Source organism: Pundamilia nyererei, unplaced genomic scaffold, assembly GCF_000239375.1.
Source record: "Pundamilia nyererei isolate P.nyererei 1_Seehausen unplaced genomic scaffold, PunNye1.0 scaffold00325, whole genome shotgun sequence".
Classification (NCBI taxonomy): Eukaryota; Metazoa; Chordata; class Actinopteri; order Cichliformes; family Cichlidae; genus Pundamilia; species Pundamilia nyererei.
The window spans coordinates 429,370-445,013 of NW_005187726.1; the positions used below are offsets into that span (position 1 = coordinate 429,370).

At 51.7% G+C, this 15,644-nt stretch overlaps 1 protein-coding gene across 1 annotated transcript in view; it reads right to left on the reverse strand.

Moving 5' to 3' along the window:
• mgaa (MAX dimerization protein MGA a) overlaps positions 1–15,438 on the reverse strand; it is a 20,892-nt gene extending 5,454 nt beyond the window's left edge. Inside the window, exons 1-22 of the mRNA XM_013915583.1 lie at positions 14,352–15,438; positions 10,705–12,409; positions 10,368–10,623; positions 10,166–10,282; positions 9,910–10,032; positions 9,066–9,796; positions 7,219–7,489; positions 7,016–7,143; positions 6,857–6,925; positions 6,658–6,769; positions 6,262–6,581; positions 5,651–5,953; positions 4,427–4,760; positions 4,041–4,328; positions 3,303–3,961; positions 3,093–3,215; positions 2,905–3,016; positions 2,063–2,169; positions 1,550–1,638; positions 1,234–1,336; positions 938–1,049; positions 456–815 (exon numbers count right to left, since the gene is read on the reverse strand). Of these exons, the coding sequence (XP_013771037.1) occupies positions 456–815; positions 938–1,049; positions 1,234–1,336; positions 1,550–1,638; positions 2,063–2,169; positions 2,905–3,016; positions 3,093–3,215; positions 3,303–3,961; positions 4,041–4,328; positions 4,427–4,760; positions 5,651–5,953; positions 6,262–6,581; positions 6,658–6,769; positions 6,857–6,925; positions 7,016–7,143; positions 7,219–7,489; positions 9,066–9,796; positions 9,910–10,032; positions 10,166–10,282; positions 10,368–10,623; positions 10,705–12,409; positions 14,352–15,382 (7,453 nt within the window). The 5' untranslated portion in view covers positions 15,383–15,438. The remainder of the gene's footprint in view (positions 1–455; positions 816–937; positions 1,050–1,233; positions 1,337–1,549; positions 1,639–2,062; positions 2,170–2,904; positions 3,017–3,092; positions 3,216–3,302; positions 3,962–4,040; positions 4,329–4,426; positions 4,761–5,650; positions 5,954–6,261; positions 6,582–6,657; positions 6,770–6,856; positions 6,926–7,015; positions 7,144–7,218; positions 7,490–9,065; positions 9,797–9,909; positions 10,033–10,165; positions 10,283–10,367; positions 10,624–10,704; positions 12,410–14,351) is intronic.
• Between the last annotated feature and the right edge of the window lie 206 nt (positions 15,439–15,644).

Consider the following 15,644-nt stretch of genomic DNA (forward strand, 5'->3'; position numbering starts at 1 on the left):
CAGCAAGTCCCGGATGAGCTTCGGGGAACCGAACGATCCAAGATCACGCGAAATCGTCAACAATCAAATCCAGCTAACTTACTTAGCGAGGTACGAAGAACGGGCCCCAGATCCGTAAAATCTCACGTTGTTTTTTAACGCACCACGTTCGGCGTTTAAACGTGAAACAAGATAAAAACACTGTTTACTAAATTACGTTACTATTTAAAAATATAAAAATAGAAGCTTTTTCCACAAACCAATCACAATGACAGGAGCGACATCAGGTCGGACACAGAAGCCTGCCTCCTGTTACCTGACCTTTGACTGTATCTTACATTATTCATTTTTCACATAAGAAAACATTTCCTTTAAAAACTTAAACCTGAATATTTCACAAACACAATCACAGACAATTGCATTACTCAGTGGAATAATCCATCATTTCATTAGGAGCTCACAGGTCTTGGTCTCACCTTCTGCGGCCTTTGTGATCACAGATGGAGGCGGAGCCTGAGTCTTACTGCGAGACAGGATGTTCGGAATAGTCCTTGAACGCTTCGTGTCCACAGGTGCATTGTGGGCCGATGACACTTGGACAGGTGTAGGAGTGGGTGGGGCAGAAACAGAAGTAGGAGGGGCATCTGTGGACTTCTGTTGGGCTGCTGTTGTCGCGATAATGTTGTCGACCTCGTCACCTGCTCCACACCCATCGCTGCCCGCAGGTGGAGGAGCAGAAGTCCCGCACCCTGCAGTGACCTGATTGGGTGCTTGCCGCCTCTCCTGCTCGGACGAAAACTGCTGCAGCTTCCTCAGGATCCTCCGCTCGCTCTTACCTGCAGCCAAACACACCAACGGGTTAGAGCTCCGCCTCCAGATGAGCAGGCAGGTCTTTGAGGCCTTGGGGTTCATAGAGCTCTTTGAGTTTTCAGCTTCACACGATGAACCTACGCCTCACCTGTTCTGCTGCAGATGTCCCTGACGTGTCCGTCCCTCTGCTGCGTCAGACTCGTCCTCAGACTCTTCAGGTCCTCCATCTCCGACTGCAGCGCCTCGATCTCGTGTCGAGCCTCGAACACAGAAAAGCACAGAAAACATCAGGCTCGTCTTCATCAGCAGAGCGTCGACAGCCCCTCCCCCTCTGCGTTTAAATCGCAGTGATCAGCGAGAAATTGAAGGAAACCCGGGAGGTTCCTGATCAGAGGAGGAGGAGCTAAGAGCACCTCTGATGATTTACAGGTGTTTCCTGGTTACCTGCTCCAGCAGTAGCTCCTGAGGAGAGTCTGAGCTGCTCGTGGCCGATCTGAGAGCCGCGAGGAGGGCAGAGCCGGCGCGAGGAGCTGTCACCTCCTTCAGCCTGAAAACATGAAGAGACACTTTAAACACGGGCCCACTAACCTACAGTTCCTTTGACCTCCACCAGGTGAGCAGTTACAACTTCCACCACCGTGGGGCAGCGTCCTCACAGTGGTTGTTGTTTCATATTTGGTTTTATCCCCGCCCCCTTTTTCTCTACTGTAGTTCTTTTTGGAGTCAGGTGACCCCCGGAGAGCCGAGGGAAGGTTCTTACTCTGAGCTCCTCCTCTTCCTCGCCAGCCAACTGTTCACTCCCACCGTCTCCGTGGCAACGCCCCAACCTTCATCATCTTCTTGCTCCACCTGGCACAAACACAGACGCCTTGGGTGAGGCATGGCCGGACGGGCTTCAAGTTCAACCGATCAATAATCAAAGCTCTTTGTAAGCACAGTCTGACAGTTAATCCCACCTGACGCTTGTTTTTGAAATCTTCATTCGTTTCCTCATCTTCATTTTAAATCTCATCAAACTCTTTAAACTTCATTCTGAACTTTTCTTTACCTGATCAGGGTCACATTTAATCCCAGGGTTTTTAATCCTAGTCTCACTTCCTGCTACTTCTTGCTTTTTCATATAAATTAAGTTCGCTTCTCTCACTCTCCTCATCTCTGTTTTCCCATAAATTATTCCCTGTAAAGCTGTGCTTTTATTGTGAAAAAATAAACACTTAGGGAGCTTCCTGTGGTCAGAGTGAGTTAAAGATGAATTTCCATGATGGTTTCTTACATCGCTGTCCGTGACAACCACTCGTTCTTCATCTGATGAGATAACTGTCGGCTCATCCAAAAGTTCTGGCGCCGCCGCCATCACTGCTGCTGTTGGTTTGATCGGATCTAAATAAGAAGCAGACACACGAGTCAGAGACGCGTCTTCAAACAGGAAGTCATCGCATGCCTGTCTCGCAGTTTCTCAGTAGAGTTTAAAAAACACGCGCTGGAGGCGACGTCCACCTGCTCGCTGTCAGAAACGCTCCGGGACGATCAGAGAACTGAACGACTACTCGCCAGAGTATAGAGCAGCTTTACGGTTCACCAAGCCACAGATTCATCACCGCCATCGTCACCGTCGGCATCATCACAGCATGGTTGCGTCAGCTTCCTGACTGTGTCAGAGGTGTCCTGTAGCGCCGCCCTGAGGACCCGTCTGACACCTGAATAAATAAACACTTTGATAAACACGATGCTAAATCTGTCACGTGGTCGTGTTAACCGCAGTTTTATTGATCGTGTGGATTTTACAGGTGAGAGAGCGCACACTGTCAGCATCACATCCTTCATCAGTCATTAGGCGACGCCCCCAGCAACTTCCAAGTCCAGCGGCTGTCAGCTGACCTCTGGCGCACATTGCTGATGGGGCGTACTAAACTATTAATTCATTATCGGGACGCAGCGGTTGATTAATCTTCACATGATTGGCTGTAGAGCACGTCCTGGTCACGCCCCCTAAGTTGTATAGTTCCTGCGTGAACATGACATCGCTCTGTCTCGTCTCCTGCTCGGTGCTGACGTTCCCAATAACCAGGCCACTGTCAGGGTCACATGACCCACCTGAGTCTTTCTGCCTCTCACCTGCTGACGGCGCGACGCTCCACAGGTACTCATCCCGCCTCCTCCTCAGCCTCCTCTTCTTCCTCTTCAGCTGTGACTCCTTCCTCCTCAGCTCCTGGATCACCTCCACCGCCTGCAAGCAGACAGCACCACTCGTTACCCTCCAACCCACCTATCCACCGACCAATCAGAAGCGTTCATTTACTGACCGTCTTCAGCGTCGAGACCTTTGAAGTCTTCTCCCCCGACTGTCCCACCGTCCTCCTCAGACGCTCCAACAGCTCACGCAGCCGCACCCGACGCAGCCGCTCCAACGCCGTGTGGAGGAGGCGCTGCAGTACACACACGCAGACACATCTGTGAGCAGGAAGTGTGTGAGATCTTCTTCATGTGTGTGTATTTCCTTTTCGCCTTCCTACCGTGTTGTTGGCGAGCGGCGCCCTCTCATCGTCGCTCTCTGACTCTCTGAAGTCTGACGAGTTTTCCGTCTCACTGCTTGACGTCACCTCTAACGACTGTGTCTCCGTGGTAACATGTGGCTTCTCATCCACGCAGATGATGTCCAGCTCCACTGGGTCCTGAGCCGCCTCAGGTTCAGGACCTGGCGGTGGCGCAGGCATGACCTTCAACCCTAACGAAAGCGGGGATGTGGGATTGCCCTCTGAGGGTATCTGGATGGTGGGCGAGATTTGAGGTGGTGTACATTTGAAGATCAGCCCCCCTGCTCCCGTGGTGACCACAGATGCCGTTGCGCCTTCAACACCCTTCTCGGCGCCATGAGGCACGGGGGCTTTGAGCGACAGGAGCTTCACTGGGGTCATGGGGGGGTTGGAGGGGTGTGTCTGCAGCAGGGTGAAGGAGCCTGGCACCGTTAGCACCTTGGTCGGGGTCTTGGGCGGGGCTTTGGCACAAGTGACAATGATGGGGTCCAGGCTGGAGTCGGCAGGGAGGATCTTAAAGGTACAGGTGCCCTTCTGAGACAGGAAGCCAGAGCTCAGGGACGGCGAGGAGGGCAGAGGCGGAGCCTGGGGACTGACTGTGTGGGCCACAGGGGAGAGGAGCGAGGAGGAGGAAGGACCTGCAGGGACAGAATCACAATCAAGATTTTAGTTTAACCTCAGATACGCCCCGCCCATCCCCAAGGTCTGCAGACTCACCTGTCTGTGCAGGCGAAGTGGGCATGACCGCCCTCAGCTGGCTGACGGGGACCAGCTTGACCAGTTTCCCGTCAGGTCGGCGGTAAAACTGGACGCCGGAAACCATCTGGACCGGCTTCAGGAGCATCCTCTGAGACCCCGGGGCGGGGCCCGGAGGACGAGGGGCCACGACAGGAACCGTCCCAGGAGGAGGCGGGACCTTAATCAGCACTACCTGAGGGGCTTTAGGGGTCGCTGTGCCTGGAGATGGATTAACAGGTGGCGCTGGCGAGCTGCTGGACAGAGACTCTGAGCACAGACGGATTCATCAATACTTTATTGATCGATCAGGCAGAAACAGAGATTATTTATTGATCAAAGGCAGACTATCACACGGAAACGCTCACCTGTGATGGAGGTCAGGAGGGTGAGCGGTGGGACCGCTCCAGGTGGGGTCACAGAAGAAGAAGCAGTGGTGGTGACAGTGGGAGAGGCTGTAGTGGCCGCTGCGCTTGTGGTGGTCACAGCGAGGTCAGAGACCACAGAAGAAGCTGAGGAGACGTCAAGAGGCGTCGGCCCCGACCTCCGAGCAGAGGAGGAGGAGGGGGGTCGCAGAGATGGCTGCTGCTGACGGGATGAGCTCACCCGTCCCGTCAGGTAGGCCGCCAGCCGGTTGGCCGGGTGGAGCGCCCCCATCCTCCCCAGCTGGATCTTAGCCAGCGGGTAGAGCTTCCCGTTCACCTGCAGGACGACACGGAGGGAGAGTCAGGTGAGTGGCGAGCGGCAGGTTAATCGTGATGCTGGTGACGCTCCGCCCAGGTCACAGGTCAGCAAACACAGATAGAAATTAAGGGTGACATCGTGACGAGCGTGTGAAGAAGCTCAGCTCATTCTTTTTTCCCCACCTGTCCCGTTTGGCTCTTTTGCATCAGAATTTTTGTCTAAAGGCGAATAAAGATGCCCAACAGATTTACTTTACCAGATGGACCATCCCAGCTTTGCCGTAATGGTCCATTTGATTCACCTTTTATTGTTTATTTTATTTATTTTCACTTGCTAAATATGAGACAGACTTGACTGGGGAAAAGAAAGAAAAACAGCGGGGCAGAGGGACGGGGATAAAGGGCAAAAAACAAAAACAAACAAAACAAACACAAAATACATCTATGAATCACCTGGATCACCTGTTGAGAAAGAGAAAAGAGAAAACAAGCAGAAGAAAACGAGAGTAATACCATAAACAACATCACAATGATCTATGTGAATATAACAGTAAATACTAAATATTAAACATTATTGTGCAGCACGTAAGATCGACAGCGCACAGTGTGCTTTGAGGTAGGAGCCAAAAAGGGTGTAGTTTGTGTGTGTGAGCACCCGTGTGTACACCTGTGAGCATGGACGCGCTCGTTTTTAAAAGGTTCCTTCATGTAATGACCTGCTAGAGGGTGTGGGGGAGCCACAGCCCCGTCCACCAGGGCATGAAGCAGGTATGGAGGAGATCAAGACTCCAGACATCCAGAGGCCCCCAGAACACAAGAGACCAAGGAAGACCAACAGAGGGGCAGCCGCGCCACTGTCCCAGAAAGAGCTGAGGAGAGTCCCAGATGAGGGGCTCAGCTCATTCTTACCTTGATTGGCTGGTCCGTTCCTCCCGGCGCTTTCCTATTGGCTGAGAGGAAGCCGGCAGGCGAGATTCCCGTCAGGAAAGGCAGAGCCATGTTGACCTTCGCCTCTGACGTCACTTCCTGTCCACTGCTCTCTGTCCAATCGTCCACCTGTTGATCCGTGAAGCCATCCTCCTCTGTGATGTCATCTTCCTCCACCTCCCTCTGCCAGTCCTCCACAGGCTCCGCCTCCTGCATTCTGTGCTCCTTCTTCATGTTACGTTCCTTCAGAGGCTCCACCTTCCTGCCCACCCATGCTGCATCCACCTGAAAGACATGAGGTGTAATCAACCATCACACGTCAGGCGAGTTTATCACTGTGACACACGCGTAACCATGGTTACAGGCGTTGCGGTCATTTTCTGGATGACAGGAAATGGTGACCACATAAACTAAAGCTCATTTGTTTCACAGGTGAACGCAGCTGTGATTGGTGGAAACAGCCCAGCAGCTAACCAATCAGCTGGCAGGACTGTTTCTGAAACTCAGACTCAACCAATCACAAACATTTCTACCACCTTTATGACTTATCAATGAAAATGCACCATTACAGAGGAGGCTGCGACGGCACCCACCTGTCTGCGCGGCGCTGTCGATTTCCTCGCCTTCAGCGCGGATCTGGATATCTTGACGTGGTACTGGATGCAGCGCTCGGCGCCGCTGCCTTCCACAGACTGGCCGGTGGGATGGATGAGGAAGTTCTTGATCCAGAACGGGCGGTCTAGCCGGTTCTGAGCCATCGCCTCGCACAGCTCCATCAGCACAAGGGTCCGGTCGGCCTCGCTCTTCCACTTAAAGTCGGCCCTGATGAAGAGACGCTTCGACGGCTTCGGGGTCGGCTCAGCAGGAGGACTCGGAGGAGGCTCGGAGGGAGTCGGAGCCTGAAGGGCTTCACCTGCAGAGGAAACCTCCATGAAAGGACAGAAAACATGGCAGCAGGGGCTGATGGGAGAGCAGCAGCGTGAACGCACCTGCAGGAGGCTTAGAGGTCTTCTTCAGCTTCTTCACCTTGTGGGGCTTCGGCCGATCAGGTCGGACGGTGCCTTTGGTTGCCTCCCGGTGGACAGACGGTGTCGGTTTCACCTGGCAATGAATCAGGTAATGGCACAAATCACAGCAGAACAAACATTTACAGTAAGAGCCTCGTTCCCTCAGGAACTGCTGGCTTACCTTCTGTTTCCGGATCTTTCTGGAGTATCCTCGGACTCTGGCGCAGCTGCGGTGATCTTCTCGGACCTTCTGGAAACAAAGAAACGAGTAGTTTGTGCAGCGGATAAATGTGCGGAACGGCCTTTAAAGTGCTACGTCCATGTTTAAACAGGTCCTTACCGCAGGGCGGGTCTGTGGAGCCGCCTCAGGCATGCGTACCGGCTCTGGATCCGAGCGCCCGAGATCCCTCCTCCACAGAGTCTGGACCCGCTCGGCAGGCTGGGAGACGCTGTCCGCCTCCTTCAGAACTGCGACATGACCACGGGGTTATTATTTTTATCTATGCTTCTCTGACGCTTAAACCGTGAACCGCAGAGACTCACCGTAGGCCATCTTCATCCTCCTCTTCTTCTTGGTGCTCCCGTGGTGTGAGGAGGGGCTGGAGTCGGACCCGTCCAGGTTCTTGAGGAGGACCACCTTCTGTTTGAGGCAGCTGCAGCCGAACATGCACGCTGGCCGGCCGCAGTGGCTGATCCTGGAGTCGCGGGAGAGGCCGAGGCAGACGCAGCCCAGCCGGCAGAACTCGTTCAGACACGGCGGCGCTCGTCTGCGGCTCAGCTGGATCGGCGCCGTCGGGTTCTCGCTCACGAAACCCTGAAGAAGAACGTCAGACCTTTTTATTCTAAACGTGTGTGAAAATCTGCCCACTTCCTCATGAGTGTTTCGCATTCGTTTTTTTCTTGCTTGTGTTGCACTGATTTCCTGTCACATGACATCTGTGCTTCCTGTTGATAGCAGCGTCACACAGTCAACATGTCTACTTTAGTTTTTGACCTTTAAATAAACGCAGATAACCCAGAGTTTGTTTTAGGCTCGGCACGAGAGCGCCGCACCACTGCTCACTAATCTGTAATTACTTTACCTGAGCGGTCTCTTGGACGTGTGCGCTGTGGTCACGCCGGCATCGAATCATCCAGGTTACGGTTAAAATAATCAAATTACAGCATTTATGTTAGACGACTTTTAATTAACTGCTTCAGCCAACTTACAATGAGAATGTAAAACAAAAATGTAGTCACTGACCTGTGTAGCATGTTAACACTATTGGAAGTAAAAATAACTTTAACTCCAATTTTGAAAACAACCTTTTTTTTGTATAAAGCTGACTGTATTATGAGTCTGTGGTCTGGGAGAGAGTCTGCAACTCTGTCTGCAAAATACAGTAAATAATGACCAATGTTGGGCAATTAATTATATGATGATTGATGATGAGATGAAGGAGAACAACAGCCTGATACCTGCAGGCCTGACAACAGCAGATGTATCACTGCTGTAACACCTGTAACACAGCAGTCGCCTCATTGTTCTGACACACACAACAAAACTACTGACTACACTACACACTAACTACACAAGACAACACACTAACTTTAGACCAAAACATGCTAAACGTCTCAAATCTCTCACATCTCAAACACGCTGTCACTCCTAAAACTTCCCCCTTCCTAAACTACTAAGTGCCATGTTGCCATATCATTTTTTGATTGGTCGACATGGTACATTTTTGCACCAATAGCAAACGGGAGGGTAGGAGGAGTTTGGGTTTTGTCTTTGCTCACAGGCTTTCGAGCGTTTTCCCTATAAAACGCGGTTTTTACCGTTTCTTCCCGCAGTAAATATAAACAACGACAGTATTCAGGAAGAAAACCAAACATTGCAGATATTTTTATCGTAACTCTGGTTTTACGTGGCTGATCAACACAATTTAAAAACTGGTATATACGAATGTGAATCGCATCATCGGCTGGACTTTGGGATAAGGTGGCATCGTTCTGATCCCATACGGGAGCAGCCAGACACTCACTGACTAACACTGAAGAACAGAATCGTTAACGTATTAATTTTAATTTCAATTCAGGTTAGATTTTTTTTCTGTGCGCAGACACCGGCCAGCTTAGAGGGAACATTGGTTGTAACCTTGTAATAGTGTCTAATTATCTTTAATAGTCCGTGATTATTAACAGTGTGTGGTTGTTATTACCGGTCTGTAATAAACACCTGTTAGTTTGCCCTTCACATCATTTAAACTCACACAGCACAAAGTTCCTGCAGTATTTTTCAAAGAGAACATTAAAATGATCATTTATCACAAAAACAAACAAACTGTTTTACACTGAGCTGCACTTTCACCCCCACCCTCTAGGAGATGCTGCAGCCAATGAATGCTCACCGTCTGAGTGAAGAGGGACGTGAGGGCGATGGCGGCCCTCTCCGTAGTGATGCTGGTCCGGCGCAGGCCTTCCCACACGGCACCGTCTTCCAGGACCTTCTGTTTTTGCAGAGCACGGGTCATCGGCTGGCGCCGACTCCTGCCGCCGTCCTCACTCTGCCCGCCCCCCAGCTCAGAGTCCGACTCCAGCGGGGCCAGGTCCCTGGACATAACCGATGGGGGCACTGTGGCCCTAGAGGGACTGAGGGTCTGAGATGAGGTCCTGGGTTTGAGCCTCCTCCGCCTCTTGATGGGGTTTGAATCTGGGCGTGATGGAGGCGCTGAGGGGGCGTGGCCCACAGGCTGCTGAGGTTCCAGTTGACTGGGTTCAGGACCCAGAGAGGCTGCAGGTTCTGGTCTGAGTTTGCTTTGTTTAGAACCTTTCTGCTTCCTCTCACCCCTCCGGCCTGGTTTAGGCTCTTTGAAGCGGGGCCTCTTGGAAGGGGGAATGAACCCAGATATGAGGTCAGAGGAGGCGGGGTCGGCGGTCTGCTTCTTCAGGACGTGGTCCAGGGTCCGGACGTAGCTGGTACTCCTGGTGGGCAGCTCGTACACCAGCGGCTCCACCGGCGGCTGGGAGAAGCTGGCGGCACGCTCGTCGATCAGCTTCCCCTCACTCTCCAGATACTCGTCCAGCATGTCGCTGCAGAACGCCGACAAGTTCTTCTTCTGCGGCTCTGAACTCGAACCGGCTGCAGGATTCAACACAAACCAGTTAGACCAGCACACGGCCCAGCGCGGCCGGAGCCGAGCTGAAAAACGACAAAACTATAACCAGCTGTGAGCGCATGGCGTAGAAAAGCACCTTCAGGTCTGCAGGCTGAAGGTGTGGGCGGAGTCTCAGACAACGTGAACTTCGCTCTCCAACCTTTAATCTGAGTGACGTCTGTGGTTTTTCCTGTTCGGGACACAAATGCAGCAGAAACACCTGAAACAGAAGAGAACACAGGCGGAGCTGTTACCTGTAAACGGACTCGCAGGTGTTCTGCTCAGGCTGGGTGTTCAGGCACAGGTGAGTCCAGGTGAGTCAGGACACTTTGCTTGTTCGTGCTCATGCTCACCTTGAGACGTTGACAGCGGCTCCATGCTGGCGCCCGGCAGGGGGAAGGGCAGGCGGACTCCCAGGTACTGTAGGTCAATGGCCAGAGACGGGTCCAGCAGGTTCATCTTCAGACCGACTTTCACAGAGAAGAACAAAAGCAGTCAGAGACAGAACAGAGAGCTTCTACCTGCTGCCTGCAAACAGGAACCAGGGGATCGTACCTTCCTGCAGCACAGGGTGGATGACCTGCCTGTGCTTCATGAGCTTCAAGTCTCTCAGCAGAATCTTCTGGAAGGAAGCGATCATCTCTGCCAGACTCTCCGCTTTGGGTTTGGATGGGTTTAAGTCGGAGCTTTGTTCATCGCTTATGTCCAACCGGTCACCGCCCTCAGGTGAGTCTGCAGTTCTTTGACCGTCAGGTGTGGGCCGTGGAGCCGGCCTGTCGGAGGAGTCGGCCAGGTGGAGCTTAAGAGCCTCCTGAAACAGGGGCTGTGTGTTAACCCTTAGTATGCATGCTGTATTATGGTGGTTTATGATCAGTTATCTATCCAACGTTACCTTTGAAGTGAAAGAGATGAATAACTGCTCCTCCACTTCCTCCAGGTTCGGCTGCATGCACCTGTAGGTGGAGTCGTCCACCTCCTGCTCCACCTCGCTCTTGCCAAGCCTTCGCTGCCGAACCTCCTTCTTCTTTCGCTTGCAGGGTTTTCTGGCTGGGAGCGGATGGACCTGCTGAGAAGGTTCATGTGTTTCTGTCACAGGTAAGCAGGGAACAGCCGCCGCCTCAGTGTTCGAAAACTCCACCCCCATCCCGAGGTCGACGTCATTGGACAAAAACTGCACGAGGTCAGCGAGTGAAGGCGTGGGAGAGAGTCCGTCGCCGTCTATTGACGAGAAGGTTGGCGACAGAGGCAGTTGAAGGGCGAGTGGGGATAGCTCTGCGGGGAAGGGCAGCGACTGTTCGCTCTCTGGGAAAGATGCCGGAGGATCAGGAGCAGGCATGGAGGTGTTTGGACTCTGTGGTTCAGGGTCCTCAGGTAAAGTCTGCGGTGGAGGCTGAAATGTTGTGAATGACGTGTCTACGAAGGACTCGGGTGGAGGTAACACTGTATGCCATTTAAACACAGACGGGTCTTCGGTGTCCTGCGAGTCTTCAGGAGGTCCTGCTGCATCACATTCCTCAGAGGCCGCAGAGTCGAGCTCTAAAGCGATCGAGGCCGGCAGGTGAGGTAAAGGTTCTGGAGAACTCGCAGGAGACATCGGCTCATAGCCGAAGGACGAACACTCTGGGTCAGGAAGCGAAGACCTCAGGGTGGGGGAGTCTAAAGGTGGTGTCGATGATTCAGGTGGTGTTTGTGGTGAGTTCGGGGAACATAACACTGTGTGGAGGGGCGGGGGGGCATTAGGAGGCAGTGAAGAGGTAGTAAGAGACGCCCCAAGGGAGCAGAATGGCTGGTTTAAGCCGGGTAACACTTGGGTACTGTCAGGGCCTCTCGGCTCTGGGCCCGGGCTTTCGGAAACGAGAGCCGAGCGGTTGTCAGTTCTTGGACCCAGCAGATGTGCAGCAGCAGCTGGACCAGGCTGCTGAGGAGACACTGTTTGTCCAGAGACATTAAAAACCATGTCAGCTAGAGGATCTGTACATCCGGAGGTCGTGAGGTCGGGCTTCAGGCTGCCGAGATCCTTGGAGGGATATGCTGCACCGGCGGTACCTTCCCAAAGCGGATGTGCAAAAGAAGCAGCAGAACTGGCCAATACGGACAGGCGCTCAGGAGGAGCTGCCGGGGCCAGAGAGTCTGGTTTGTTCTTTGTCTTTTTAGAGTGCTGCCTCAGAAAGAGAGCGAGCGCTGGCAGAGGCAGCCGAGCCGGCCGCTTGTGCTGCTTTGTGGCTGTCTCTGTTGTAGCGTCTGGGTTAGGTCGGTGCTCCAAGTCCTCAAAGGAGTTCTGGGATACTTCTGGAGCAGCACGACCAGGACCACCCCTCCCAACACCATCGTTACAGTTTAGTGAATTCAGCGACTGCCCGTCGTCCTTAATGGTCCCTCTTATTTCACATTTCCTTGGAGGTGCTTTAACACATGTACTGTCTTTAAGGGCTTCTCGTCCTTTAGCTTTTACACTCGAGTTCTTAGTGTTGGTTTGCTCTGCTCTGAGAGAGGCGCTGTGATTGATGCCGAGCTGCTCCAGGTTGCATCTCTGCAGTGAAACGTGAGCTTCACGAATCAGCTCCGAGAACAACTTCTGAGCTGGACGTGAGACGCTGCTGAGGCAAAGCAAACGAAAACATTGGATTAGTGACATCGGTGTTATTTATGAGGTCAATCAAAACCTGCAGCATTAAACTCGTTGAGAGGACTGTTTACAATCAAGCTTCATACATGGAGCTAAAATTAGCCCGTTTCCTCCTGTGCAAAGTGGTTTGGGATCTCTGATTCTCTGTGATGTTGTATTTGTCTAACTTTAAAAAAAAAAAAAATCAGGTAAAGGCTTAGGAGCACTGTTTCTTCTTTTTTTAAGCATTTAAAAATCCCTTAATAATCTTATTTTCATGGTTTTATTCACTTTTACTCATGCAGAACGGTTCTCCAGGGAATAGAAGAACCGCAAACTGACCCGCCACCACAGCCTTTATGATTCTCCTGCAGTGTAACGATGTCACAAACATCTCCTCCAACTTCAGTTTTGAATGCACCAAACAACCACCATCATGGAGGCTGTGACACGTCTGATTTGCCGTTAACCGCTATGTTAGCTGATTGGCTGATGGTGAAGAGGAGAACTCGACATCAAGAGGACAGAACCTGCCAGGTAGTCTCTGAGTTCCTTGGCTGGAACACGGACAAAGATGTGGTTAGCACCTGGTTGCAGACCTAGATCTACAACCAGGTCTGCAGGTCACACAGCAACTCAAGTTTGCAGATAAATGTTCAGTCATTTATCCAGGGGAAGAATTCCAGGGAGAGCTCGGTTCTAGATGTCCTAACAATCATTGCATTGAGTTTTTCCTTTCCAGTCACCTTTCTCACTCACTGTGTGTCAACAGGCCTCTCTGCATTGAATCATATCTGTTATTAATCTCTGTCTCTCTTCCACAGCATGTCTTTATCCTGTCTTCCTTCTATCACCCCAACCAATCACAGCAGATGGCCCCGCCCCTCCCTGAGCCTGGTTCTGCCGGAGGTTTCTTCCTGTTCAAAGGGAGTTTTTCCTTTCCACTGTCGCCAAAGTGCTTGCTCATAGGGGGTCATGTGATTGTTGGGTTTTTGTCTGCATGTATTATTGTAGGATCTACTGTACAATATATAGTACCTTGAGACGACTGCTGTTGTGATTTGGTGCTGTATAAATAAAATTGAATTGAATTAACAGATATTCAGTCATGTGTGACTGCTTCTATGATACCCACAGACTGCCAGGAGCAAAACAAACCAAAAACCATCCCATAATTCAGCAGCGTGAGATGGAAAAACGCTAAAGTACTGGGTGCGAACACCTGCTGGGCTTCACGAACCAGAGCTGAACATTTACAGCAAGTAACTGGGACCATCACAGACTGCTTTGTGCTGTCGTTATGGAACAGATAAAAAATAAGTGTGTTCAAGGTAAGACATTAAAGATCAGGAAACGGCGTGTAACGCTTTCCTGAATATTCTGATGGACAATCAGAACAAGACCCCCTTGGTTCGGTGGGGAACCAAAGACCCTCAAAATTCAAACGTTGCCCCTAAACTGCTCCCATTGAAGAACTTTTACTTTCTAGTTTCTCTGGAACTCTGGCCCTTTTAGTTCTAAACAACTACAGCATCTCTCCACCAATTTAAAATCTCTGCAAACAGTTTTTTAGTTTTCAGCAGGAAGGTGGATATCCATCAAACATTTATTCATGTCACCATCGATTTGTAGTTTGTGCATGAAACTAAAGCTTGATGTGTAGCTTACACAGGTGGCTGAGGTGGACAGCAGCAGTTGGGCTGGTGGTGGGTTTCTCAGAGGTAATCCACTCTCTCCACTACCTAACAGACCCACCCCAGCTGCTGTGGCACACAGAGATATTTCTCTGGAGGTGCTCGTCAGTGAAAGAACGGTTACGACACACCGACGGTTAACATGAGCCTAAACACAGGAAGTCCGCTGGCTGACTGGAAACACGTCTTTCTTACACACCTGATACTCAGTACAGAGAAACTAAAGAATCAAAGTCTTACCCCAAAATCTGCCCAGGGGGCATGGCAGCAGGCGGATCTCTGTTTGTAGTGGAACTGTCTTTGAGGTCTCCGGGCACTGAAGGTTTGGACTCCACTGATTTGGAGGCTCGAGGTTTGTGGCTTGCCAGCAAAGACCTCAGGCTCTCCTTCACAGGAAACTGCTCAGCAAATCCTCCTTGTTTATGGAACGGATCCCCAGAGTTCGCTTTCAGTTTTCCTCCCCATGAACCAGACCCGTCCTCCTTCAGTCCCTTAGTGAACGGGTTGTAGTTGACCTTCAGCTGAACAAACCGAGCGTTCTGATAGGCTGTGACCGCCATGAATTCAGTCTGGGGGAATGAGAAGGTAATGACACCGGGATCACTCAGTTTTATGTCTTTAGCAGCTTTGTCTGTCTGGACCACGTGCAGTCGCGGTAGGTAGCGGTGCATTGGATGCAGAATAGTGTTCCCGTCTCGGTCTGAGATGTTGTTCGTGAGCTTCATCCTGTAAAAGGACACCGGACTCTGCATCCAGTGTTGGCCCGTCGCCGGGGACTCTAGATGAGCAAAAGGCTGACTCTTTGCATGCCGTGTTCCTTTACCATCAGCTTGCCAGTTCTTGCCGGTCCATCTATAGTGACTGTTGTCTAACGGCTGGACGTCCATCATCAGAGTGTACCTCCTGGATGGCTGCAGGCCGGAGATGCGGAAGCGGCAGTAGGGGAACATCCTGCTGCCTTGTTCGGTCAGAATCATCTCTGTTCCACATCTGAAGAACACGTTCCACATGCTGTGGTTCTCCAGGGTCACTGTGATGCCCCCGCAGGTGTTCTCCGGTGGCAGAGTGTCCGACTGAGGCTTTTCGCTGGCGGGATGTTTCTGCTCAGTGCCCCTCCTGACGGCCTGCTCCACCCCGCCTTCGCTCGCCTTCCCGGGTTTCGGGGTGACGCACCATGACAAAGGGGGGCTGCTGGCAGCGGTTGCTGTTGCAGGGGTGGTCGCCCTTTCCTGATGGAACACCATGTTTTTCTGCTTCTTCTTAGAAGCCATGAACAGGTCCAACGAGGATCCTGGAGTTTATTCATCTGCACGACAGGTCAGGGCAGCATCCTGAAAACAAGAAGCACAGAGTCAATAACAGCTGCACAAGATGCTCAAACAGAGTCCGGTGATGTGTTAAAACATCATCCGACGGTTTCGTTAATGCCCGAATTCTCCACACAGAACCACAGGATGCACCTGGATCACAAAGCTGAGCTGTCAGGACCGTGAGCCATGGAGAGGATATCAAAGACCCCTTCACACAGACTTT